Source organism: Serinus canaria, chromosome 8 (genome assembly GCF_022539315.1).
Source record: "Serinus canaria isolate serCan28SL12 chromosome 8, serCan2020, whole genome shotgun sequence".
Taxonomy (NCBI): domain Eukaryota; kingdom Metazoa; phylum Chordata; class Aves; order Passeriformes; family Fringillidae; genus Serinus; species Serinus canaria.
In genome coordinates this window covers 14015545-14042754 of record NC_066322.1, presented here as the reverse complement: position 1 = coordinate 14042754, position 27210 = coordinate 14015545, and the positions used below count along the sequence as shown (strand labels likewise).

The following is a 27210-nucleotide window of genomic DNA, read 5'->3' as shown; positions in this document are numbered from 1 at the left end:
TCTGAAGAGTCTGCTTGATATTACAGGTGATGGAAAGCAGAAGGTGAAGCCTACTGCTCTTGTAGAAACTGAAAATCTCCCTTGACAAATCAGAAGGCTTTTCACTAGAACACCACTCTATAAGTCTTAAGAGAAACTCCAACACTTGAGCTATTACACACACACACACACACACACATATATATTTGTATATACACACACACATGTGCTTCAGAACGTGTATTATTACTTAAATGCTTAAATACTGTGAGATGGATATTTGCTGAATTGAGAGTCTTCTGCTATGAATATCTGACCTGCAAAATTCTGAGGGCCAGCTGACTTAATAAAATTCTCCTTCCTGTAGCAGTCAAGAATCATGAATTGATAATACTATACTTTAAATTTAGGTTCTGGTTTTCCAGTAGCTAGTAGCCTGCTTTCATACCTTAAATAAGACACAATTCTTAAATAGAGAATGTGAGCTTCAACCCTGAATTAAGCAAAAGTGGATGTAGTTTTAATAATTTATTTAATCCTTTAGCACTAAAATCTTTGTTAAGTCCTATCTTTAAGAAAATTAATTGGATAAGGGTTGTTTTGACTCAAGACATTTCTAAGTTAGTTCTTTTGAGAGCTGCATAATTTTCTTATCCCATAACTTATTTCTCATGAGTGTTTCACTTCCAGTTATAAATACAGCCTTGATAGCTTTTTAGCTGAGATTAATTCCTAGCATGTTATTCTTCTGCTTGATATAATAACATTGGTTTGCAAAGAGGCAACAGCAGAGCTAGAAAAAATTCCTATGAAGAGGTTTCTGATTCCTCTTTCAGAGAATTGTTAATCTCTGGGCATGCATGGAATTAAGGAAAGGCTGAACATGCAAGAGTGTAAATTGGACCAGGATCATCATTATGCTGGTCCAAGAGAAAGCTTTCAGGCAAGCCTTCAAACTACAGAAGACACTTAATGTCTGTGTGCCTTTCCTAATAACAGAGGGAACAAAAACAGCTTGATATGGAAAAAAGTGAGATTATCTGATATTTTTTACGCTTCATATTAATAATACAGTAATGATGCATTGTTAATTTTTATAACAACAAAAACATACTCCAGTAAATAGCCAAATAAAGGATTACTGTTGCTGTAGTTCTACAGAAACTGTATTCTAATAATTTCCAAAAAATGGAATGTGTGAGCCTGAAAATAAGGACAGGAGGCTACAGATTTTAGGGTTTATTTCTTAGTAGTTATTTAGTTAATCAGAGAACATCAGCATACCACTGGGATGTTACACTATTAACTAATTTGCACTTTAAAAATGACAGCTTAGACATGTTACTAGCTTAAACTGTATGTTTAAGTAGCTGACTGATCTTAAAGTGAGACTTAAAAAGAAGTGAGCTGCATTACCTCAGTAGCCTAGTATACAAATTCCACAACATTTATATAGTTAATGTCTTTTTACAAAGTAACTTCAAGAACATACAAACAAATGCTCTGAAATTCTCTTTTACATACACTAGAGAGCTGCTGTACACTTCACAGATGTTATTCATGTCATCTTCTTAAATTCCTGATTTTCTGGACTGGAGAATTAAAGCTGAATGAATCTTCTTCTGTGTCAGTTCTGCTCTCAGTGCTCGTAAATCAGATGCTGCCTGCTTTCTCATCTGCAAAAAACCCATCATTTAAGGAATGGCAATTTAAGGAAGCTTTTTTTGGAGCTGACATGCATATAGGTTTATATAACTAAGACTGAATTTTATATAGGATGGCTGAATACAGAATACATCTTTCATCTTTGCAATTTTATGTGTTCTGGCACTACTTTGTTCTGTACTTTGCCTTAATGGTTTTGAAACAACTGTAAAATTAATTGTTCTTTCCACTTCTTACTAGATAATGGAGGAGTCAAAGTCACAATAATTACAACCACCCTGGAGTACCCAGTAAACAGGAGCGTGGGCAATCTCTGTGATGTAAAGCACTCCTCTTTCAAGCTTTCAGAGCTGGAAAGTTGTCCACTATAAAGGCCTGTACAATCTCTTCCTTCCAAAAAGAGTCATAGGCAACACTGCTATGGAATAAAGCAGATGAAGAGGTCTGCAATCTGCTTAGACAGCCTTTTTTTCTTTTTTAGGGTTTTTTTTGTTTGTTTTTTTTTTCCTTTATACATTTTTTATTTCTTTAGCCATGGTCTATTTATTATTGCTCAGTGCCTCACCATACCAGGTATATTTCTTCAATTACCTTTTGAATGAAATGGGAATTTTATGAACAAGATTATGAACTTTATCTTGCATAGTATATTGAGTATCTCAGTTGTTTGAATGCCATACATTCCAAATAATCTGATAACCTGTGTTCTGGAGTAATTTAGCTCAAATGCCAAAGTCACAACACCTAACACCTTAAAACTAACAGCATAAAACAAGAACTGTTTAGCAAATATTTACATCATCTAATAATTGAGAAGTTCTAATTTTTTTCCATACATTGCCACATTTTGACTGTTCTAATCAAAAGGCACAATACCTTAATTTCTATTAGGAGTCTCATTTTTGTATCCTCTAGCTTCCTCCTCAGTTGGTGGAGTTCGTGCTGCACTGTAGCAATCCGGATGATTGTGTAATTCTGTGTGAAACAACAACAAACCTCGAGGTGCAGCTTTAGTGCATCTGTTCCCTTACTTCACCACTCAGAAACAATCCTCTAACAACCTCTTTGCACCTTCCCTGCCCTTCCACCTGGCTGATGCCTGCCTGGCTGCACGTCGCTCACGAGGGCTGGGGAGCAGCCTTGTGCTACCAGCTCTGTAAATCCTGGCTCCCTTCTCGGGGTGCTGCCCACTACAGAACTGCTGGAGGCTTGGTGCCCTGTGCCTATCCCTCATGGGAGGCCTCTCAGTGCCTAGCCAGGGAGGCCAAAAATACCCCACCCCTGATATGCCCCTCAAAAGGACCAATAATGTGTCTGAACATAGCCAGTAATGCAAGGCCAACACTGTTCATATTTTTATTTTGTAGATATTTCAAGATAACTCAAATAATACATGTTTGTATATATTACACACTCTTAGATTGTACATGCACACACCTTTCAGATACCAGAAAGGGACATTTATTTTTCCAAGGCTAGATTCAGTTTTGTCAACAGCCTTGCTTCCATTAATGTACTTAGAAAATTAGCAGACACAACTGTTGGAAAGGGTGTTTCCTCCTTTTGTTTTATCTTGTCTCTTTTTAATCCCTCTGAACTTCCTATGAAACTCACAGTTGGACAATAGTTGAAGTGCAGCCACTTCAAAAGCTACAGATATGGTTTGTGTGCTCCAAACATTCATTGCCTCCCTGTATGAAACCTTGGATGATAAAAACAAAGTAGAACTGAGCAATGCATTAACCATACTGAACAGAAGGGGATTTGTTACAAAAGGTACCAACAGAAAGCAGAAAGAAACAAATGCTCAGACTCAAGCACTTCTCTTTTTGAGACAAATGGCCTGAAGGAACTCTGTCCCTCAGATCATTGAGCCAAAGCTAGTTTACAAGTAATCGGTTGATGATGAATCTGTTTCTTTAATTTATATTTTATACAAAAAAAAAAACTCGGACTGTGAAAATAGAGATAATAAATAATACAATAAAATACCTTGGAGGTTGTTTTGTTTGGTCGTTTTTGGCTATCTCTGGCTTCCAATTGCAAGAGCAATTTCTGGTGGTAAAGCTCCAAATCTTGTTTGTTTGAAGTGTCCTCTAGTGAAACTGTAGCTTTCTTGGTTTTAAAGTACTTCTTCCATTCCTCAGGAACTGCACAGGAGAACAGTAATAGTGTTTGGGCTTGTTCACCTTACCATGAGGTCTGCTGAAGACACTCATGACCAGCTCACTTCACAAGCTTCAGCTGGCCAATGCACACACTGAAACATGGCAGGTTTCTTTAAAATAAACATTTAGTGAAAAAAATCTTCATTAAAGTTACATTCACTCTAAATGCAACTGAATTTTCATATAAAAACCTGCAACAAAAGGCTCCATCTGTCCACTAAGATAAAAACAGAGTCCAAACCCAAAGTTTATTCACCCTGGCTGTTCTGCAGCACCTAAGTGCTCCTGTTAAGGGTGGTGTGCCCAGCACAGTCAGAAGTTCACAGCTCTACTATACCAGAAAATGTAGCATTGTAGATTTAGGCAAAATTTATGCTCTTCATGGCCAGAGATTTTGAACAGCTTCATTTTGACATCCCAGATTATGGGAAACAGATAGTTACCTTTACACTTCACTATGATTCCCCCTGTGTTGTTAATTGGCTATCAAGAGGTGGCACATGTAGAAAATGCTCTTTCCTTAATACCTTAGAAAGAAACATGCCTGCTACATGCCTTACTTACAAAACTCTTCAGGTCTGATAAAAAAAAATCAGAGGTACAGATGCTTCTTCCAGAACTTGCAGAAGCTGTTTGAATCCTTGTGAAATAACCTTTATTTTACCTAACTTAATTTAAGGCAATGCAGGTGCCATTTAGGGCTTAGCTCTAGCTTGAATTGCAGCTCCATGCTACTACAGAGTTACTGCTTCACACACCCAAGCTTGGGGTTTTTAAATACAAATTCCCCACACTGTGCAGCCATGTCCTTAGAGAATAACTGAAAGAATGGGCTTGTCTCCTTTCAATGAGCTACAAGTCATATTTGGGACTTGTAATGACTTACTGACATTTAAGCAAAAAGATAAAGCTCTCAAAACATCAAAATTATTAAATCTCATCTCTGCATAACTGGGATGTGACTTAGGGAAGATAGTTTTAGGTATAATCTTGAAAATCATTTTATTAAGAAAATTTGTGCGAAATTTCAATGAGATTTGACCTTGTTAAAAACCAAGGTTTGTCAAGCTTGTCACAACAGGCTTGGGACTTCCATGTCATAAGCTGAATACCATGGGATAGGAGGAACAAAAATTATTATGCTGCAATTTACCTGAAGCCCTATCAACACAGTACAAGCCTCTTGAAAGCCAAAGGCAGGATTAGAATATGCCAAGCTGCCCTCAGAGAGAAGCAGCCTGCAGTGGCTCTCTGAGCACTGCACGTACATGAGACATAACTTGAATAGTTTAGGAAAGCCAGAACAACCTTCACTTTAGAAGACATGCCACAAAAAAAAAAAAAAAAAAAAAAAAAGAAAAAAAGAAAAAAAAGTGGAAGGAAACATATTGGCTAGCAAACTGCTCTCTCTCTAATTAACCTCACTGACAAGGAGACAAATATTTTCACATTGGTTTCAGTGTAATTTCTCAATCAATCCAAATTCCAAACTAAATTAAAAGTGTACCATGGTATCTCCTCAGCTTATTTTGTTCCAGTAGCCCTTTAACTCTTTTTCTCAGTTTTTCTCTAGTATTTTCCATGTGCCTTCTGTCTTCCTTCATTTGTTGCAATTGCTCTGCCATCTTGTTTTCTAAAGATATTACAATTATATTTAGCAAGCATTTGAATACTCAAAGTACAAAGGATCAGTCAAGACTTTTGTACTGCACTCATCACAAATTATGCCAAAAGCTCTGTCAGAACAAGCAGTAGAAACAATTTTATTTTAATCAGGTTTCATTTCAATCGAACTTTTCAGAATGGCTGGTGCTTTAGAAAGAGGGGGAAATCCAGCATGCATCCAGCATGCAAACACACATGCAAACAAACATTTTTCTATATGTTTAGACAACGTACCACTAAAATTATGTAATCAAGAAATACATTCACTCCATACACTGCAAACTCTTGCCAAGGAAGCCAAAAAAGCCTCCAAAAGACTATTTCCTGCTTGAAATACATTGCAATAGAAACTGTAGAGAAATCTTGGCTGAAGGTTCAGCTGGCAGGACAATATCTCAGACTTCCACTAGCCTGCAACAATAGGTCTAACACTTAACTTCTCACTGTCCTCCCCCTCAGCAACACTACTTGTGATTTTCTTTGCTACATTCTCACTTGAGCCTGCAGTATTCCATCTGATCTCCCTCCTTTTCTCCTTCCATGCACTTGACAAGTTGGGTTTTCTAGTGCTGGGAACCTGCCAAGCTCTAGGACAGCCCGTGCAATCATAAATACCTGGAATTTTCTATTCATAAATTAAAATACTGTGAATTAATGCATGTATAAGTCTAGGTATTTTTATCCTCACTGACTCTTCAGTCTTGATTAAAAGTTCACTTCCTCACAATTTCTTGGAATCATGTACTCACTTGCTGCCTGAATTACAGGAACTTGAGCTGGACTTACAGTAAATGCCAAAAAAGGTGGACTAGGAGCTGAAATACATTCTGTAGGACAAGTAAGATGATTTTGCTTGTTTTCATCTGCCTATAGAGTCAAAAGACACAACTATAAGTACATAACCATAATCCTGAATAGTTACATTAGAGACATGCCCTGAAAGTGGCCTGAGTGAATGAGAGGGCTGAATTTGACTTCTGCAGGTAGGCTTCTTTAATCTGTTGCCAGTAAACATGACCACTAAATTACAAACAGCTGGATCTCTGCAAACAAAATGAGAGCACTGAACACTTCCAGCACAGAGAGCACACAGACAAAACTACAGACTATTACTACTGGTTCTTGTCCATGCCCATAACTCCCAAGTTACTGACTGGGAGTAGCCAGCAAGACCAGGAACTAAGGGCCTTAGAGTGGCCACCTGGTTTGTTAATTATGAAATCAAAAACTGCCAATTTCTAAACTGAAATTTCTAATTGCAGATTTTAATTGTTTAGAAATATAGTTGATATTCATTAGAAAATCTGCTAAGTAGCAGAGCATGAATAAACTTTTCTCAATTATTCTCAAATCTTTCATATTTATGAGTCACCAATCTGACAAAAGTAGACTGTTTCTAGGTGGAGGACTGTATTTATTGCTCAAGATTACTAGGAATGTTACCTTGAAAAGCATACCTGATTATCCAGTTTTTCACCAAGACCAGCTCTAGTCTTCTTAGTTCTGTTTTGCTGCAAGCTAAGATAAAATCAAAAAAACAAGTGAAAGTTCATTGACCAAAATGTTTTTTCCCCTCCTTTTCTTTCATTTCTTTGAAGTCTATAAATAAGTTTTTATCAGTGAATTCATAATATCCATTACTTTAGAACATGCATTATTTGCTAACCTTTGTTTTTTGTGGACATAATCTGTAGTTTGGTCTTCTATTGTTTTAAGAATTTCAGCATCCTGTGTCCTGTCTCTCCTTAATTTGGTATCTTTTTGGTGCTCATTATTTTCCATGTTTGCTAGTTCTGTGACAGGATAGTGATGACAAAAATACATAGATTACACTTGCAAAAATCAGGCTGGTTTGACTGTCAATGACTGGACTTTCCAACCTGTATTAGAAATTCAGTGAATCAACACAGCAAGTGGTGTTATCTCTAGGATTTGGAAATGTTCCATGAATAACAGAAGAAAGAAATCAAGGGGAAAAAAAAGGTATTTTTGTTATTAGAATTTATATCTGGCTAAATCTGGTGATTGGACAAATGCATCACCTATAGTAAAGTGTTTCTCTGTGTCAGCACACAGTGCTAATGAAGGACTCACAAGGTAAAGCCACATCTCTTTGAAAGATAGCATCATTATTTAAAAAAAAATGGAATATTGTTCTCATAGTGCTATTCCAGCTTACACCTTATTTACAGATTTCTTAAAACTTAGCTTTACTTTACTTTAGCAAAAAGACAGTAACAAACATGTGTACCCTTTTGATATTTAATGTGATTTTGGGGTCTTTTGTCACCCTGGCCTTTCATCACTGTGGTTTACATGAGTAAGAGCAGTTCCTTTGGCTTTGTCATTCCACTTAGGAGCACTGCAGTCTTCCTGATCTTGGCTGAGATGATTCTGCTCAGAGGTCTGTAATACCAGGTCACACTTTCCAGACTCCTGGTCTGCAGGATTTGATTGCCTTGGTGTGAAGAGAGATCCACTTTGATCTGATAATATGAAACAGAGATATTCTTTTACTGTAAATGTTAACCATAATATTTTTCTTCTCATTCATCACCTTCCTTCACTACACTGGTCAAGCTTACCTTTTCCTTCAAACTGCTTTTCTGGAATCCTGTTGTTACTGTCTTGCTTATTGTTTGTGTGTGAAACTGGAACAGGCTCTTTCTCACCCCATTCCACAGGACTGGGCACTTCCAGATTTTCTACCTGATGCCTGCTTTGTATACTTTGCAAAAATGGTTTGCCTTTTTCAGGTTTCTGTTGGGAAAGCCTGGATAATCTTGATCCATGACCAAACCCATTAGCTTCTTCACTAACTGGATGTTTTTGTTGAGGTGATGATAGCAATGGATAAACATCTTCAAAATATTCCACTCCAGGTAATAAATATAATTCAGGATAAAGTGCCTGAAGGTACAGAGTATATCCATCAGACAGGACAAAGAAAATGTGCAATGTAAGGTTTCTGGGAATGGTACCTTACAAGTCATTCAGTGCTTACATGAGGAGGAGCAAATGACTTCAGTTCCAGTTCTGTTTCCTGCTTTGCTTTCACCTCGGAAGATGAAGCAGTGTAACAAATAAAATACACTCTTTTTTCATCAATAGTGTTGTGTGTGACATATGCATTCCATTGTCCTTTTTACATACTGCATTCTTTTATAACCACCACCGTAATCTGTAGTGGCCTCAGACTACATTTGTATTTTCTGACAGAGTTCTGAAACTTTGTCTGTTTTTCAAAACCTTAATCAGACCCACAAGATTACATGCAGGTACTGAATGGTTTTTTATCCTTTGCATTTTCTCTTATGGTTCAAAGGACCTGACCCAAGAGTCACAGGAAAAGAAAGTTGGCAACTTTCTTTATCAAAGGTTGCTTCAAGCTGAATCTGGATAGAAATGCTGAGTCTCACATAATTTTCTCTATGTCCCTAATACAGTACTGCAAAATATTGAATGTATATGGAAAAAAAATCAAATATTATCCTATGTCTTCCTGTATTTATAATTTTCCTTCATATTCTTTTTGTGACATACACATTCACATTTAAACAGTTGTCCTAAAACCAGAGTCTAAAGTAGTCACTATATATTTGAAAAATGTGTTCCAAGGAAAAGAAACATGTGTAAGGAAAAGAAATCTGAGCTTGCATTCAAATAATTATATTGAATTAAACACATAGGTTATATGCAAAAAAGGAAGAGCAAATGAACATGATTTTAGTTTATGTTTATCCTTTCATCTGAAAGACCCTGCTTGCAAGTAGGGCACAGCTCTTAGTTCTGCTTACATGGTTAGAGTTGTGAAACAGAAGACTAAGGGGAGAGAACACTCAACAAATATTTGATCATGGAGATGTAATTCAACGAGGTTACCATGACCCTAAACAACAAATAAAGCAGTTGGTTTATTGCTTTACACTTTGCTATAAAGTTAAACATCAAGCAACAGTAAATACCTCAAAGAAAAACTTTATCTTTCATTTGTCTCTATAAATCCTCATGTATGCTACGAATATCTTTAATTCTATATTAACATATTTTATTCATTTGCTGACATTATAAAGGCTGGAAAATTTCTCCATTTATCTCTGAACTGTGTGGGGAAGAAAATTAATCATCTTACTTATTGTCCTCCAGTTAAGAAGACCTCAATTCACTGAAAACATATGCATACTTTCCAATTTAGATTGTATCACAGTCTTTTAAGTTTCTTTTCATGTATTTCCACCTAGTTTTTGCATATCACTTAGTATGTATTCTAGTCTTCTGTGAGAGTGATTTTAGTGATAATTCAACTACAAATGAAATAAAGAACGGCACCAAATTTCCTGCTTGTAGTTAATTTCCAAATCCATGAGAAAGAGGTAAAATAAGACATGGGAAAAGTATTCTACACTTACATAAATGACTTAAATCTTTGTCTGTTACATGAACAAACTTTCAGTTGGACAAATTTTGAAGTTTATTTAATCTTTAGCTATACTTTGTAAGATATATATGTAGAATTGATGTGAGGAACAGTTCTGATTCACACATGTAGAGGTTTTATTGCTGACATCTCAGGCTACATTATTGGACTGAACAGTGGAACATCCAGAGAAGTTTTCATTCAGAGAATGATGCCTTAAATGCTTTTGGGCAGGTCACAGCAGGAGCCATCAGAGGAACTCTGACTGAGCTTCCATTGCAAATCTGTCAACTGAATTATTCCCAACTGTGTACAGGTAGTAATGGCCTTATGGGTTTGGGGTTTTTTTAATGCAACCAGATTTATCATATTTAATCCAGGACTTACCAAAACCATTCTATTTTCACTGGATGGTGACTAATTACACCTGTTGTTTTAAAGGGTACTTTAATACAACTGTCCAGCTTTGCCTTTGCACTTGGGGAAGCAAATATGCTCTGACAAGAGCTTATGCTGCAGCATGTTCAAAAGAAATGCTAACAGTGCCCCTTAAGTTATCTCTACTTTATGGGATATTATCTCATCTGCAGGAATGAAATCTCTGCTTTACATTATAAAACAGAAGAGCACTTAAGAAAAAAATAAAATTCACTTACCACTGCTAGATTTTTCCCAATGCATTTTAAAAATCTGAATTTATCTGCAACTGTCACTCCACCCAGGTACTCTCCAAGCCTCTCCCACAGCACTCTTAATGTGATGTGAGGAGACACCCTAGAATGTTGTCATTCATTAATACATCTGTAAGATCAAATAATGATGGCTAGTTAGCAGGAGGGGGAAGATCAGGGTCTGTACATGCTGGCTTGCACAGACAGAATGACCAAAACTGGGAATTATGTCCTAGAACTGAAGCCAGTTACGGATAGGCCGGAGGGTCTTGGTGTGGCACTCAGAACACTGCACTCTAAGGGCTGTCCTAACATTTACCAGCAAGACTCACATTGTTCCAGCCTCACACAAAGGGAGAACATGGAAGCAGACAAAATATGAAATTTACTTCTTCAGAATGCTGTTGGTTATCTGCAGATGAATAACAACGCCACTGGAAGCTACAGTCGTGCAATTCCATTTAAGTGACCCAGTTTCATGGGGCTGGACCAAGACTGCTGAACATCCCCTTCAAGCACCCAGGGCCAGAGGAGCATGGTCCACTTTAAGCAGCAGACACATTCCTTTGCTTTTGTCTTTTCCAGCACAAATTTACAGTTGGGTGTGTGCATGTGTGCATGCAAATGTATTTTAAATAAAAACCAAACACTGCAGTGTGAACATTTCTACCATGATTTGCAGATGAGAATGCTGACACAAATATGAATTGCACCATTTAATGTACTACTTAAAGCATGCAAATATTTAGGTAATGAGCTCAGTAGAAAAGTCACTACAGAATAAAAAGCATCTCTGCACAATAAACCCAAATGTGCCAGAGGCATACCAAAGCACTGCAGCACAGCACAAGCAATTCTAATTGTTCCATGCTGCCATAGAAGACACCAGGGAACAAAAGCAGGCCTGAGACTGTTAATCACCCACTCTGATTATGTGGTAGGATGATTTTGGCCAGGCAGCTCTCCCTCCTCATGCTTGGGGCACAGCACATGCCATTCTTAGCAAGCAGTATAGACAAGAACCTGCCAGGTCTTCCCTTTGAACAGGTCTTCAGCATTACCCTGTCAAGGTTTGTTTGCACTTGCAAGCAGCCCTATAGGCCTTCAGTTCCCAGCTCCAGCATGTGGTAAAAACACTGCCATTTTCATCTCATGAACACAATACTGCAGTGGGCTACAATGCTTGCCTTGTATTATTTCAAATACCCTGGACTTAGAGGAGCCTGCCCAATATCATAAAACAGCCCTGGAGCTCAGGCACGAGGCAGAGGAGACCAAAGTCTGCAGAGTGGACACATCTACGATGTATAAAGGGGTAGAAGTATCTAGGCATCCAGATCCTGAGATATAGGGCAGAAATTTATCTCAAAATTGTTTGCCAGTGCATCTGCTAGGAAAATGCAATAATATTAGTCTGTCACTTGCTGCCACTGGCTGGCAGCAAACAGTCACATACAAGTCACTTGCTTCAGGGTGTCCCTTTAAAAGTAATGCAAACTAGAGTTCATTGCAGCCATCTCATCTAGAAAAAATAAAAGTTTGGCTTCTGTGGTGAGGAATGAGGAATGAAAAAAAAAAAGCTCACAGAGGCTAAGAAATCAAGTTTATGGGAACAAGAACTCAGAGGCAAAGGCAATTACACCCTTAACATCTTCCTCTAATTTCACAGTTAATGGAAGTGTGCTGTACCTTAACCTAGGAATCCTTTGGAAAGCTGACTCAGACAGCACTGGGATTGTCAAGCTGACTGAACAACAGAGCTACCAACAGCATCCAAGCCAAAGGAGTACCAGCCATTCCCTCTCCTGGATTATAATAAAAGAAGTTTTTAAAAATATTCTTTGTTTTTAAGGACAGTGATTCACTGGCCAGGTACTAGTTATGTTAATGCTAGTGCACTGCAGCATTGCATAGTACCCATGGAAGAATTAATTACCAATTAAGAGTCATTAGCAAGCAACAATGTCCAGGCAGCTATAAACCCACTGAAATCAGTGAGGATCCTAATTTAATTTGATGCCTCAGTGAAATAAATTTACACTAGAAAATACAGGGCAGTGGCAGATGTCCATGATGTGAAATGAAGTTACCGCTTCAGAGCTGTATTCTGCACCCCTGCTGCACGCTAGAACAGCAAACAAAATGGGTATATGCACTTATTTTCTCTGGTTTTGAGCAGCCTTTCAACAAAGGCAGCTGTGAGAATGAATACATTCTGCCCTACATGCTCCTACCTGAATGCTGTCAGTCTTTTCAGCTACACTGTCTTAAGTGGAAAATACAAGACTCAATTTAAACTAATTAAAAACCTCTATTCCCTGCAGTTTTAGCTGAATTTACAGGTTTTGCACAGATGTAGACAAGGTGTATGTAAAAGCTCAGTTTCAACACACATCTTTACATTATTTGATTTTTCTACAACTCACCACACTAGATACTAGATTTCGTGAGCAAAGTGTTTTAGGAGTATTAAAAACCTTTCAAAGTTATGAAGAAGAAAAAACCAACTCCTTGTGCCAGGTTTGAGCCTGGGCCTGGGAACCAGGGTATTCTTTCACTAAGTCCTTTAAACAGCTACCTGAGAGCACATGCAGTACATGGTGTTGTGCACAGCCTTCCATTTTCTTCTTTCAAGAAGAAAGAGAAAATGCTGCTGGTTCAGGGACTGTAATGCTTCCCCTTGAGAAACAAGGCTTCAGCTCTTTTTCTGGGCTGAGAGAGCTCAGATCATCATACCCCTGATCCTGGGAACTGACAGGCTATCCTGTCTTCATCAAGCCACTCTCTTGAAGCTGGCCCATCGCCCAAAGAATTCCAGATTTTGATAATCAGGCTCAAGGAGACAGAAAGAATATAAGATATGATTTTGCAATATGAATCATTCTGCAGAAATACCAGCACTGCTCTGGGAGTGTTTTTTAATGTCTACACCATGGGCAGCAAGGGAGCTAAGCCTGATGCAGTAAAACTAACATAATGCTGGTTATGGTCACCACTTGCACGCCAGAAATTTAATTAGACAACAAGTTTCTGCTGCAGATGTAGCTGTGCTCTCTAGAGCAACAGCTGGACTAAAAGCTGGACTGAAGGACAGTGTGAAGGACCTGCCATGCACATGAAACCTAAAACTACCTTATAAATCCAGCTGAGATGAATTTCCTAGTGAGAGCTACAGGAACTGTATTCAGCTTGAAGTTCCACACTTCTGCTGGGACATAAAAAACATGAAGTTCCAACAGCTAGAAAAAAAAGAACAGATGTAAATGTATTACTATCCTCTTCCTATACACTTTGTTTTGTTTAGGCGGACTTCCAATTTATGTAGCAGGAATGGTTCCTTTGGTATAAACACAGGGACTAGAACAGTGAGGCCCTGTCTCACAGCAGTGACTGGATTGTGAGAACAGTGACAGCAGAGTAATTTGGGACTGAGAGCCAGCTGAAATAAGTCACATTAGAACAAGCTCCCCAATGGAACTGAGATAACAGAGAGCCTGTTCTACTGCTGTGTATCACTATGACAGCAATGGAGAGATCTTACCAAAACCAGTTGATACTCTGGAGAGTGTCATGACTACAAGAATCCCTCAGCTGAAATCCTACCTTTGTTCACCTCATAAAAAATGCAAAGCCCTGAAAGCTTGATTCAAATAGCACCACGACTTGATTGTGTTATCAAGAAAAAAAATTCAAAATATTTCTGACTGTTTTTTATAATATTAGCTACCTTGGAAACAAAAAAATGTTCCTGCTAATGCCTGCAAAAAGAATAACTAAGCTGGCTCTGAGCAAGGTTCACTTGGGCTGTGTTTGGACCTGTGATAGTTGATAAATTCCAGCTCTTGATATTTTTAGTAAAAATCAGATAGTACTGACAAGGTGATACACTTCCCTTTAACTAAAAGCCATGCAAATAAGTTTTATTAAATATTTCTGCAATCTTGAGTTACTTAGTATTAACTAGAAAATAATTCTTTCTACATATATTATTTTAAAAGCACATATTTTTTTCCTCTCAGGTATTCTAGAATCTTATTTTGATGTATTCTTATTTTTCATTTGTGAAGTCTAAAAAATCTGCGTGGAAAAGTTCAAAAACTCTCACCTGTGAAGTTTGAGGTCTCATTTGACTCAATGACATGTTGGTCCCTCTTTGTGACCACAGCAAATGCCAGCTGGGCTTTCTAATTTTCTTTTTGATTGAAGCGTTCTTTAAGAATGAGTTTCATGATAATCTGTTATGACAGAAGTTACTCCATAAATATGCTGGTTTTAATTTACTGATCTTCATTCCACTTATGAAAACTGAAGCTGTGTCTGTGCTGAGGCAGAAAGCTTCCAGCTAACTGCAAACAGAACCAACCACACCTTCTACACAAGTGAGCATCACCTAAGTAACTGGGGGAATTGCTAAATCATAGCCTTGTGCCTCTAACAGATCTGCCCTAGAACATTTCCCCTTAACATTTCCTCCCCTTTCATAAAAATATTTTGGTAGTATACAATTTTCTACACAATTCCACTGTTTTCCTAAAGACACAGACCTAAATACCCACAAAACAAGATTCTTGCAGGACCTGGATCTGATAAAGGGATAATTATTGTGAACTGCAGCAAACCCATTGTGCCAGCCAAATGCAGTGTTCAGAGGAAACGTGACTGTGCTGGGCAACCATGTCAGAAAAATACCTCCATAAATACAACCATGGTTCTGTCCTAACATTGCTATAGAATCATGGAACAGTTTGGGTTGGAAGGGACTTTTGGAGGTCAGCTAGTCCAAGCCCTGCAGTGAGCAGGGACACCTCCCACTTGGCCAGGTTGTTCAGACCCCCAAATCCAACCTGACCTTGAATGTTTCCAGGGGTGGGGCATCTCCCACCTCTCTGGTTAATCTCTTCCAGGCTTTTACCACCTCTAGTGTAAAAAACTTCATCTCTAATCAACCCTCTCAATTTAAAAGCATTCCCCTGGTCCTATTGCGACAGGCCCTGCAAGCTTGTTTCCATCTTTCTCTTTTTGTTCGGAGTTTCCTTGGTGTTCTCGCTTTGAAGGCTCCACCAGCCCCTCTGAGGTTACAAACCTCCTCTGGATTTTCACCTGCTGAACTCAGGGGCTGTTCTGCTCTCAACAGGAGATCTCTCTACTCCTCCTGCCTCCACCCCAGCTACTCCTAATTCACCTGCCTTGAGCACGACTGACCGAACCTTCCAAGTCTCACTCTGCCGCTGTGGAGTTAAGATTTCCTCATGTCAGTGGGAAATACCTGCTTAACGGGGCCCGTGTCCTTTTACTGGCAAGCTCCCGCAAACGGCCCGGGTGTGACAGCCCATCGCTGCCCGGTCGTTCCCCGCCCCCGGCAGGCACAGCACGGCTTCCTGCAATCGCTCCCGCGGGCAGGGAAGATGCTGCACCCCGCAGTACCTGATGTCACCCCATGCCCCACTTCACTGCCGCTCCCGGGCACTTTCTGCAATTAACTAGGACTAGAAAACTGATCTCCAGCCTACACTCAACACTCAAACTGCTAGCACGAACTAAGTTAGGAACTTCACTGCATCTCAAAATGACCGCCACACTTGGAACCCAGTGGCTATGATCACCAAGATCGCCACCTTGGTGCGAAAGCAGCGGCCCCTGCAGTCCCCACCGTGGGTGCGCGCAGGCGGGGTTATTTCTGTGCCCGCGGGCGGGTCCCCGTCCCGGGCTCACGGAGCGGCCCCGCCCGCCCGGCCCCGGCTGCGCAGGCGCCGCGGTCCGGGAGTTGTGCCCGCGCCGGGAAGTTGTGCTGGGAGTGCCGCGAGTGCCGAGCCGAGCCCGCCGCCGACCCCGCCATGTCGGGCTCCTCCAACGTGGCGGCCATGAAGAAGGTGGTGCAGCAGCTGCGCCTGGAGGCCAGTGTGACCCGCGTGAAGGTGAGCCTGGAGCAGCGACGGGACGGGACGGGACGGGGCGGACGCGCCGCCATTTCACCGCCCCGGGGCCGCGCCCGCCGCGCCGGGGCCGGGCCGGGGCCGCCGGCTCCCACCTGCCCCGCCCCGCGGACCCGGCTGGGCGGCGGCCACCGGGCTTCTCCCAGGGCCCCGTCGGGGTGCCCCGGCCGAGGCGACCCCCGATCGGCAGCGCAGCCGCGTCCGCTCCGCCGCCACCCCTGCCCGGGGCTCGGCCGCTCGCTCCCCGCTGCCCCTCGGGTCCGGGGGCCGCTCCCCGGCCCAAGCGCTCCCGGGGCGATGGACGCGGCCCGCGCTGCCCGTTCGTGCCCTCGGAGCGAGGAGCGCCCTTCCCTCCGGCTCTGCGGAGAGGCCGCCCGAGGCGGGGCGGGCAACAGGCTGGGCTGGCCCGGCACGGCAAGATGGAGATGTCGCTGCCAGGCACATCAAGTGCATTGAACTTGTGCCGCGCCGGGGCGAGACCGCGCCTGGCACCGCATAGAAGCCGGGCAAACTGCAGATACCGAGTGTCAGCGGAAGATGCAACTTTTTGAAACTTCGATCGTTCTATTGTATGAGTTCGGAGTTACAGCAAAGAAAAGCAAGACAAAGAATTTTTCCCTGATCACTTTTTAGCTAGGTACAGCATGCCAAAATCCCCTTCTGAGGGGGTAGAGTAGACAGGATTTTTGAATTGTTTGTGCCAGAACAAGGATCTTCATATATTTAATAAAGTCATCTCCAAGTCATCTCCTTGCTCATCTGTCACCCTTCAAAGTTTACCATGGAAATGGTAAAACTTCCAAAACTTAAAACTTCCAAATCAGTTCTCATTTTTACATTGTTCATCTTCTTGTCTTTAAGAAACAAAGAAACTACAATGAAATTGTTGCATAAAATCTAAACTATATTGCGGAACAATTTAGTTGTATTCTTTGTACTTTTCAACGTAAAAACCACATCCTCGGTAAAGCGTGTTCAGTGAATTCTAATGCCAGCCTTTGTTACAACTAGGTTTCTCAAGCTGCAGCTGACTTGAAGCAATTCTGCCTGCAGAATGCACAACATGATCCCCTACTGACGGGAGTATCATCAAGTACAAATCCATTCAGACCCCAGAAAGTTTGTTCATTTTTGTAATTATGTGAACTTCTTCAGTATCTTTCAGTGGTAAGTTCTTGAATTACAATTCATAAACTCTTTTGTCATTTAAATAAGACAGGCTCTATGAAAGGCACTCAGAAACATCTGACTTGTGCAGCTGGTGTTGGTCTAGATCCCCATTTTTGGTCCCTTCTCCCTTTTTCTGGTCACAGCTCTGTATTGGACACATGCTGGCCATTGGTATTATGAGCAGCACTTTGCTGCTGCAGAGCTTCCACCAGTTTGTGTAGCAGAATGGTGGGACCAGATACTACTGAGATGCTATTTGGACTAACAGTAATTGTGCTGTATCTTCCTCTCTATGAGGGTATTTCCCTTTTCTCACATAGAATTAATTGCCTGACAGCATATGGGTGAATCCTGATTGTGGCAGATAAAACAGACTTCAGTTCTTAAGCTTTTAGGGAACAGTTCCAAAAACAAATTAGTGGTAGTGGTCTCCAAGAAGAGCACTGCCCACTGTGGGGCGGGAGATGCCCTCTCTGCCAAAAGACAAAAGTATATACTTTTTAGGAAGTATTTATTTTTAAAAGCCCATATGCCACTCAAGTAAGCTACTACAGGGGTAGCAGTTTAAATAACTAGAAACAGTGGAATACTCAGTTGGATTTTCATTCCAGAGCCTTCATAGGTTCATTCATTAGCACTACTGCTATCACCAGGAAGACTACTCACTCATCTGCCATTTTGGTGACTAGATTTTAGGCTAACCTCTTTAGAAAGCTGAGTTTTAGATCCACAGTAGTTTCACCAAAATTCAGAGAGTCACCATAACTCGGTTATTTTGACCACAGTAAATGCATGATGATTTTACCGTGTTCCCTCTTCCTGTTGCCCCTTGATGTGGATCTGTTGGAGATGAGAGCACAGACATTATTTCAAAGCACCTGTTACACAGTTAACCATAGTTCACAATCCTTCCAAATCGCGTAGTGAGTCTTAACCTTGAAGAATTCTGATTGTGTAGCTGACTTCTATCATCCAAATAACTGTAGTTTTATAGATTTAAATTGTGCTGTTAGGCAGCTTTATAGAAGGGTGACCACAGTCAGATTGAAATGTTAAAATTGTTCTCCCCTCAAGCAGACTGTAGAAAAGTTGCAGATTTGTGTCCTAGCAGAATAACCATGTTTAAAGGCCAGAATAGTAACAGTATAGAAGTTGATCCTTGACTATTTAACAAGCAAAACTATATCCCACATTGTTTTGAGCAGTGAATTACAAAAGTATAACTGAAATATGCTTTAGAGTTCTTGTAGCTTTTAAAGTGACTTCTGTTGTAAATTTTTGCCAATTACTGTTATTTAAAAAACTCAAAAAACTCTTCAGACGCTTCACTAGTGTAGCTTCAGCTGTAAGCACTAATCCAAGGAAGAAATCAGATCATCTCTAAGCATTACAGACTGAAAACTTACACAAAGCCAAATAAACTGTAGTTGGTCCATGACACTTAGGATTCCCCACCAAGGTTTGCTGAAGTTAAGAAAATCCTGGGTGTGGATGTAGGGAAACAATGTTTGCTCTGTCTCACACGACATCTGCATACACAGGGCATAGAAGGCTTAATATCTTCTTTCTCTGCTACAGCCTTTGGAACGGAACTAATTTCTGCTTTAGTTCCACTACCTGTATGTGAAACTCCTTCACTTTGCTATCTGTTGCAGGCACTTCCTGAAAAGAGGTGATTCTGTGTTTTCTTGATGAGCCGGTAGCGTTTGTGCAGTCAGCACCACCTCACTGAGGAGGAAGTGTAATTTGTTAGTTACACAACAAATTCCCTGCTTTTCAAAGGCAAAGTAGAAACACGGTGTTTTGGTGAACAGAAAGTGACTGGGAACAGCTTCTTCTATCCTTTCACTTAGCAGTTTGGTTTCACTAAGTTTGGAGACACTAAGCTTCAGTTCTTTTGTAAGAGCTTTGATTATCTTATTGTATCTTTGGGCATGACTTCATTTAAAATTTATTTTTTAAACTAACAAAACAGCTGTGGAAAAAGAGGATTTTTTTCCTAAACTGTTGTCCATAGCATACTCTAAAATATGTATTCTTTGATTTTCTAACTAAATTTTGGATTTGTTTTTCAGATCTTTTAGCATCTTTTCCTACCTGCTGATGTGTGTATGGCAGAGTGCCTCAAGGAGCAGCCTGAAGTCTGTAAAAAAGCTTAGCTTTAACGTGCCAAATCTAACTCTAAAAGTGCTACTGTCGTCAAACTTCTTACCATCTACCTCTCCAGATGAACTGTATGCTAGTTATGTACTTCTGTTTCATACGGGAATCAGTTTTATACGCCAAGCAAAAAATAAAAGTGTCTTGACTTAGTCTGGTCTTGAAATTACTGTAAGAATTGGATTAACTTCTGGGCATGGTGGCACCTCACAGTCAATGCATCATCACTCTGTCACAGCTGGAGAGCAGAGAAAGGAGTGTAAATACTCTCTGCTGCTGCAAGTCTGCCTGGGGTTAACAGTCCTTCAGAACAATGAGGCTCCAGCAGTACCATACTTTGAAGCATAACAGAAATAGAACAAAAAAAATTTGAGACTGTTCAGCTGTACAGCTGTGCCATATCATAGACATCACATTAAGACAGAGTAAATTATTCTTAATGAGTAATTCTACCTTAGGAGATAACTTAGTCCATGTGCTTTCTTATTCATTAGGTAAATATGAAAAAGCACTTACAGCTGTATATGAAAAGGAAGTAGCTCAAAGGAAACTTGACCTTTTAGCTGCGAGTGAACGTGCTAACTTAAGGCAAAACAGTAGTTTATGTGCAGATAATACAAACTCGAGTGTTGCTGTGAGGCTGAAGCATTTTTAAAATTTTAATGGGGAAAACCCTGCTCAGAGACCTCACATAGTCACTGAGCAGCATTTTTAGATGGTAGCTTTATGAATGTCCTGTAAGGGGGTTTTACAAATTCTTTCCCATCCTTTCAACTGCTTTGGGTATACAGACCTCTTGTCAATGTGGTACTTCAGAAGAGATGCCTGTAGGAGTTATGCATATTGTTTTTGTCACTTCAGCAACATGCCTATTTTATGCAAAATGCTAATGAAATAAAATACCATGGATTTCATGGATTGCATACTGCCTTCTCCGTGTTCTCTGGATAGGAGAACCTTTTTGGAAAACTCTCCCCATACTGTCAGGAACAGCATACTGTAAGTTAGAAATAAGTTTCAAATATTTATCTCTTACCTGATTAACTGCAGCTGTCTGGGTTAACAGAAAAAATAAAACGGAACTGTAAAACTAGAAATATTTTATTTTGAAAAATTTTTTAACCAACATATTTGCATATTTGTGAAGCATAATCTGTCTACTGCACAGCAGCACTTCTGGCAAATCCTTAGTGATAGCTAAATGACAAGTTGCTCAAATACAGCCATAGTTTTTCCCACTTAACTGGAAAAAGTCACTGTTCTTGTCACGTTGGCTACAAATAGGAAGAGAGGCACATCCTACTTGATCTGCTGCTGTAGAAAGTTTTAATGTTTGCTGTTTGTCTTTCTGCAGACAGATACTGTTCAATATCATTATCATTAGTTAGTAGTCCAAGATCATCCATAGTTCAAAGCAGCTGCTGTATTCCTGGTCACCAGCAATTGGCAGATTTCACTTACAAGTGGAATTTTCTTCTACTTGTGTCCATTTCTCGACGCTGAAATTTAAAAGGAAAGTTGTTTACCAGCAAGTTCATGCAACAGGATGAAACACAAACAAGGATGACCACTCCATTTTATAGCAGGGCAGACAGTGAAATGTAGTTATTGTACAGTAGAGTTGCAAAGAAGTAGTTATGGTATATTGACATTCATTGTCCTTGCTATTTTTATTTTTTAATTGAAATACCACAGGATGTTTCTGCTTTGCACGACTCTCAAGATACACCTCTAAATACTTAAGTTAAATACTTCCACACTGAGAACTGCATTTATACTGCTTTTCTAGGGTAAGATTTTTGGTTACATTTCATGTCAGATTTAGCCTCCCCAAGCAGGACTATTATCATTACTAAGACATACCTTATGAATCCACTCATATTCTCCAAATTTGGAATCAAAGGTTCCTTTTTGAAGTGACCTCAGCTTCAATGTAAAACGTGGCCCAAGTTCTTGAATTCCCACTTTCTTTTCACTCTTGAAGATATATCTTGAGGAAGAAAATAATTAAAATTAGGAATTCAGTTACAAGAGTATTCTCTCTCACTTGTAAATGAATTTTGTGGGAAAATGTCACCTGTGGAATCTAAAAAAGATGTAGTCTCTCTGGTTGTGAAATGTAGCTACTTGTCTTCCAATGAACTGAGGATCGTGTGGGAAGAGCGCAGCAAACATGCGGCCGATGGAATGGCCGAGCCGTGTTGTGAAATTATTCAGGATCACTTCAGGGACGTGTTCTGTGGGCTCCTTCCCTTTCCGCTGAAATCAGAGTAACAAGAGTGCAAAGAACAGACTGAATGCAAAAGGATTTTAATGTATTACCAAAGAAGTGTTTGAAATAGGAAGACAGGGCCAAAACCATGCCCTAATCATTCTTTCAAATACAACCTAAGTTCATAAACATGTAAAGGAGCAGCTGGTAACATAAGGATCTTTGGTTCAACAATATAAATTCAATGAAAAAGCACAAATAATTTTACATTTTCTCCTGCACCATTTTTTACTCTTAGTAGAACCTGTTATAGTACACAATGCACTCTACCTATCGTAGTATTCCCTCTGTACTCATACCAACTAGGGATGTATGGGACTGAGAGCATATGGACTTCTTTAATTAAAACTAATAAGAGATAACCCATTTTACTGCAAATTACTTAGGGCTGAGTATGCAATACTAGGAAGAGGTGACAGGGCTATAGGAACAAGAACTTGATTTATTCAAGACAAACTACATCTAATGAAACCATTTACACTGCTGATTTTATATGCCCTATTGTGTGTATGCTAGACATGGGGTATTTCCTACTGATGTAGGTTATCATCTGCCATTTAATGACATGATTTTAAAAACACTGGGCAGATTATGAAACAACTGGCAGTAAAAGAAATACAGCAAAATAGCCTGGAAATGGAAATGTGCTGCTTATGAAGACTACACTAGTTCTTAACCTCCTGCTAGCTTACCAAAGAAACACATTTACAAGATCAAGCTGAATCATATCAAAATGCAGTTTTGACAGCTGAAGTAGACTGGATGTATTTATCATTAACCAACAGCTAACAACCAAAATTTGAAATTTTGTCAAATTTCTTCGAGTCTCACCTTTATTTCTTTACGCAAACGCACACTACTCATTCTAAAATGAGCAGTTGGACCATCAGGCAGGTGACTTAAAACAAGACCATCTGTGCACCAAGTTAAAAAAAGGCTGGTAAAATCAAGCACGTAATTTACAAAGGAACATTCAATGCAAAATGCAGCATCACACAGAGGTTTGGATCTATAATCTATGCCCAAGGTTTTGTTGTATGTTCCAACATACATTCCCAAACTACTAACTAGCTTTCTGAAGGATGTCCATTACATGCCAACAAGGGTTATCCTCTATTACTTTCTCATTTAACAAATTTGTAATGTTTTATCTAGCCAGAAGAAAAAAATGGATCTTCCTGGTCAGAAAAACTTGTTAATGAATCAAACTCTTAAATTTACTGAAATAATAACAGTGCTTAACCATGCATTACAAACAACAAAAGAGTGCCAACACTTTCTTTAATAAGTCCAAGTTCTATTAGCCATCAGACACTCAAGTTGGCACAGTGATTTTTAGCTCTGTAATTTGCACTGTGAAGAGAAGGAAAACAGAAGTAGATCTCTGATGTACACGACAGAATTGTTTCCTTTCCCTGAAAAATACACAAAAGGATACTTGGTATTTTGCGATCTTCATTAATGACAATTAAATCCGTGAAGTCCCTTGCAATACACTGTGGAATGATTCTTTTCAAAGCCAGCCCTCTTCGGTAGAAGACATGTGAGTTGGGTATAACAGTAGCCAGCTGCTCACAGAATCTCACTGTTCTCTGCAAAACAGGGGAGTTCAATTGCAGTGTGCAGAATTCAGCTGTTAGGAGAACAGAGGCCTGGTCATTCCAACTACACTCCCTGAGCATATATTACTTCCAGTATCTCTATAAAGATTTGAAGATAAGCTATTAAATTACTTCATTCAGATAGTGCAAAAAAATTTATTTGCAGTAAAGAATGCAGCACACCAGAGATTTTTTTTAGGACTTTTTTTTCCCCTTCCTCCATCACAGAAAAGCTGGAAAATGCAAAAAGCATACTCTCCACACTCATTATTTATAAAGGACACTGGTTTACAAAAAGTTCACTGCATCTCAAAATACAATATTTCTTCATGAAGTCAGGTCTGAGTTCTCAGATAAACTGTTTGAGGTTTATTTTTTTTTTTTAAAGTGATTTCTTTTATGGTTTTCAAAAATGTCAGTAATCTCTTCAATCAGGCAATGCTGATCATTTCAATAGAAGAACACATGCACAAGGTTGGGGCTTTTTTAATGGAGGAAACAAACAGTGCTGGAGAAACCAATGGATTACAGACACATACAAGGTTATTGTTGGGCACTAAATAAAATGACAGAAAAAAATCCATGTGAATGCTATTACCTTCAGTAACAATGATAGGATGAAAACCCTGGTACCTTATAACCATTTGGTTTCCAAGTAAAACATACGTACCCCACGAGGTCGGTCTGATGTTGTAATAAGAATTTTGGGAACAGTCTGTCTATTAAAGTATGGTGCAAATTCATCAGTTGCTTCATCAAAAGCAACCTGGAAGAACAGAAGTTTTGTTAAATCCACCATGTACAAAATACCTGAGAAACAATTGTTCAATGTGATCAAAATTTTAATTCACAACATCTATTCTGTCATTAATCACCTGAAGGTGTGTGGTTTTCATGTTTTTAAGAATTTAGTGTGATGAACATGGGCAGCTTTTACTACCAATATCAGAATAGCAGTTATTTAATACAGATAATGAAAGAATGACATCACCTCTTAGTAAATCCATTATGTGTAAAAAGTAATCCATCAACAGGTTAACAGGAAAGTGGGGAATATTCAGTTTCATCAATCAGTTTATGTCCCTTGTCAGAAAAACAATGGTTAGCTTATTAGCACATGCAGTTACCTCTTCATCATTGGGATCTACAGTGGTTTCATCATACACTCGCTGATTTTCAATAGTCTTTGGTACAGCTTTTGGAGGTGCCTAAAATACATAAAGCTTATTAACATAACATATTGATGTCATTATTAAATGCATTGCAAATGCCACATTCATAATACCACAATATTGTTTGTATTTCTACACAGAACTGCAAGTATTATTTATTTGATGCCACTTTTAAAAAAGAAGTTATATAACTTCAATTAAAATATGCACAGCTATTGGGACACCAGAGAGCATGAGATGCAGAGAAGCACCACTAGAACAATGTCACTTTTCAAAACAAAACAAAAAAGCAGAGGAACTGAGCTTTCTTTCAATTTTTATTTCTTCTGTGGAAGAAAAGGATTCTGCTTTCAACTGCAACACATTTTAACACAGATATCTAGAATTCAATGACTAATAAACTTTAATGTTTACCCTGTTAACTTACACTACTCTAGTGAGACTATTGTAATACAGGAACTCGCATCTGACTATCTTCAATCAGTCCAGGAAGGAAGCAAAACCTTTGTTCATAGCTTCACTTGGAATCCAGCAGATAACTGGTCTGAGCAGATAACTGGTTTGGTCGGCTCTGATTGTTTTAATCTACACAAAAATTAATATTGGAGTATAATTCCTAATAATATCAACACAAATGCCACAGCAATCATATCAGAAATAACTATTCAGGAGTGGTTTTATGTCATTAAAACTCATCCTGCCTGTGTATAGCATCACTTTAACACAGGAGCAACACGGTTTCTGAAGTCAGATGTGTGACAACACATCTAGACACGGCTAGACAACAGTGTTTCTGAAGACTACCACAGCCAGCTAGCACAGAGAGCATACAGTCATAGAATGGTTTGGCTGTAAGGGACCTGTAAAGGCCATCTATTCCAGTGCAGTGAGCAGGGACATCTTGGACCAGACCAGGTTGCTTTGGGCCCCTCCAACCTGGCCTTGAACGTTTCCAGGGATGGGACATCCACGACCTCTCTGGGCATCCTGCTGCAGTGTTTTATCACCCTCACTGTATTCACTGCTCCGCTTCCCTGAAGTGTGTGGAGAAGCCTTTTGGCTGACGAAGCTGAGAAGGCCCAGCTCCGGGCCGAGCTGCAGGACCCTCACCCTGGCGAGCAGCGCCCCGCTCACGGGGGGCAAGGAGCGGCCTCGCCGCCACACCGGCTCCTGCGGCCGGAACCTTACTTTGTCTCCGAGGGCCTCTCGCTCCTTCCTCCGCTTCTTCTTGAGGGCCAACTTCTCCTGCGGGCAGAGGAATAGCGCTCCGTTAGCCAGACCCGCCAGGCCCGGGCCTCCCCCGCCCCGCGGCAACGGCCCGCCCCACCTTCCTCTGCTGCTGCTTCCAGCGAAGGAACATGAAGTGCCGACGCTGTTTGTTCTTGATCTCGGACACGCTGAAGGTGGGCGGGAAGAGCACCCGCTCCGGAGCGGGCGGGCCGGCGCCATCCCCCGCCACGGGCCCGCTGCCCTCACCCGCCATGGCGCTGCTGCCGCGGGGCGGGGCCGGCCCCTCACCCTTGGCCTCTGCCCCGCCGGGCGGTGCAACGCATGCGCCGCGCGGGGTTCGCCCAGGGCGGGGCGTGGGCCTGCCCACGGCGTCAGAGTGTCCCGGGTTGGAAGGGACTCAGGAGTGTCATCAGTCCCGCTCTTCGCCGTGCACAGCACTCCAGTGCCATGTGCCAGAGCATTGTCCAAACACGTCTTGAACCTCTCGGGCTGATGCGGTGACCGCTGACCTGGGGAGCCGTTCCAGTGCCCAGACACCCTCTGGGCGAAGACTTCTCCCGATATCCACCCTAAAGCCACCCTGACTCAGCATCAGGCCATTCCCTCGGGTCCTGTCACTGGTCACTGAGCAGAGATCAGTGCCTGCTGCTCCTCCTCCCCTCCTGAGGAAGGTGGGGCTGCAGTGAGGTCTGCCCTCAGTCTCCTGCAGGCTGAACAGACCCAGCGCCCTCAGCTGCTCCTCACACAGCTTCCCCTCGAGGCCCTTCACCATCTTGGCTGCCCTCCCCGAACACTCTCTGATAGTTTCATGTCCTTCTTACATTGCGGTGCCCAAAACCGCGCACAATACTCAAGGCTGAGCGCGGAGCACAGTCACCTCTCTCGACCCACGACGTGTCAGGGCTCATTGCTCAGCAGACAGCGAACCTGGAGATAAAATCAGTGTATTTCATAGGGGTTATTGCTGCAGTGTTTTTTATTAACCGAGTTAGCTGTCAGAGTGGGAAGCTTTGAGCAAACGTGACGCGTTGATGGGTTTACATTCCTGCAGGTAACTGCATGGCGAGCGGCGCCTGCCCGTGTGCACACTTTCACGTTCAGACCTTT

At 40.7% G+C, this 27210-nt stretch overlaps 3 protein-coding genes across 3 annotated transcripts; 1 reads left to right on the top strand and 2 right to left on the bottom strand.

The window, feature by feature from the left end:
• Positions 1 to 1211: 1211 nt before the first annotated feature.
• On the bottom strand, positions 1212 to 15183 carry SPATA1 (spermatogenesis associated 1). Its single transcript, XM_050977687.1, is given in 14 exon segments — positions 1212 to 1655; positions 2521 to 2619; positions 3637 to 3794; positions 5320 to 5445; positions 6227 to 6344; positions 6935 to 6995; positions 7144 to 7270; positions 7729 to 7775; positions 7777 to 7963; positions 8063 to 8387; positions 8482 to 8535; positions 10551 to 10668; positions 13698 to 13804; positions 14671 to 15183. Coding segments are annotated over 14 exon segments (1668 nt in total). The 5' UTR covers positions 14707 to 15183; the 3' UTR covers positions 1212 to 1550.
• Positions 15184 to 16292: 1109 nt separating this feature from the next.
• Positions 16293 to 19981, top strand: GNG5 (G protein subunit gamma 5). The gene is made up of 3 exons (XM_030226642.2): positions 16293 to 16480; positions 17510 to 17665; positions 19744 to 19981. The coding sequence occupies exons 1-2, from the start codon at positions 16400 to 16402 to the stop codon at positions 17633 to 17635; spliced, it is 207 nt and encodes a 68-aa protein (XP_030082502.1). The 5' UTR covers positions 16293 to 16399; the 3' UTR covers positions 17636 to 17665; positions 19744 to 19981.
• A 930-nt stretch (positions 19982 to 20911) lies between these two features.
• RPF1 (ribosome production factor 1 homolog) lies at positions 20912 to 26401 on the bottom strand. The gene is made up of 9 exons (XM_009088580.4): positions 26201 to 26401; positions 26062 to 26118; positions 24829 to 24909; positions 24372 to 24467; positions 23539 to 23692; positions 22932 to 23014; positions 21906 to 22087; positions 21692 to 21818; positions 20912 to 21327 (listed from the first exon to the last, which is right to left on the bottom strand). Exons 1-9 carry the CDS (start codon positions 26354 to 26356, stop codon positions 21286 to 21288), a joined length of 978 nt encoding a protein of 325 aa, XP_009086828.2. The 5' UTR covers positions 26357 to 26401; the 3' UTR covers positions 20912 to 21285.
• Positions 26402 to 27210: the final 809 nt, after the last annotated feature.

Coding starts and splice junctions, on each gene's coding strand:
- GNG5 (XM_030226642.2), top strand. CDS start 16,400: ATGTCGGGCTCCTCCAACGTGGCGGCCATGAAGAAGGTGGTGCAGCAG. Junction 16,481..17,509: donor CCAGTGTGACCCGCGTGAAG/GTGAGCCTGGAG, acceptor TGTTACAACTAG/GTTTCTCAAGCTGCAGCTGA.
- RPF1 (XM_009088580.4), bottom strand. CDS start 26,356: ATGGCGGGTGAGGGCAGCGGGCCCGTGGCGGGGGATGGCGCCGGCCCG. Junction 24,910..26,061: donor GAGAGGCCCTCGGAGACAAA/GTAAGGTTCCGG, acceptor TATGTATTTTAG/GCACCTCCAAAAGCTGTACC. Junction 21,819..21,905: donor ATCTTTTTTAGATTCCACAG/GTGACATTTTCC, acceptor TTCTTCCTCAAG/ATATATCTTCAAGAGTGAAA.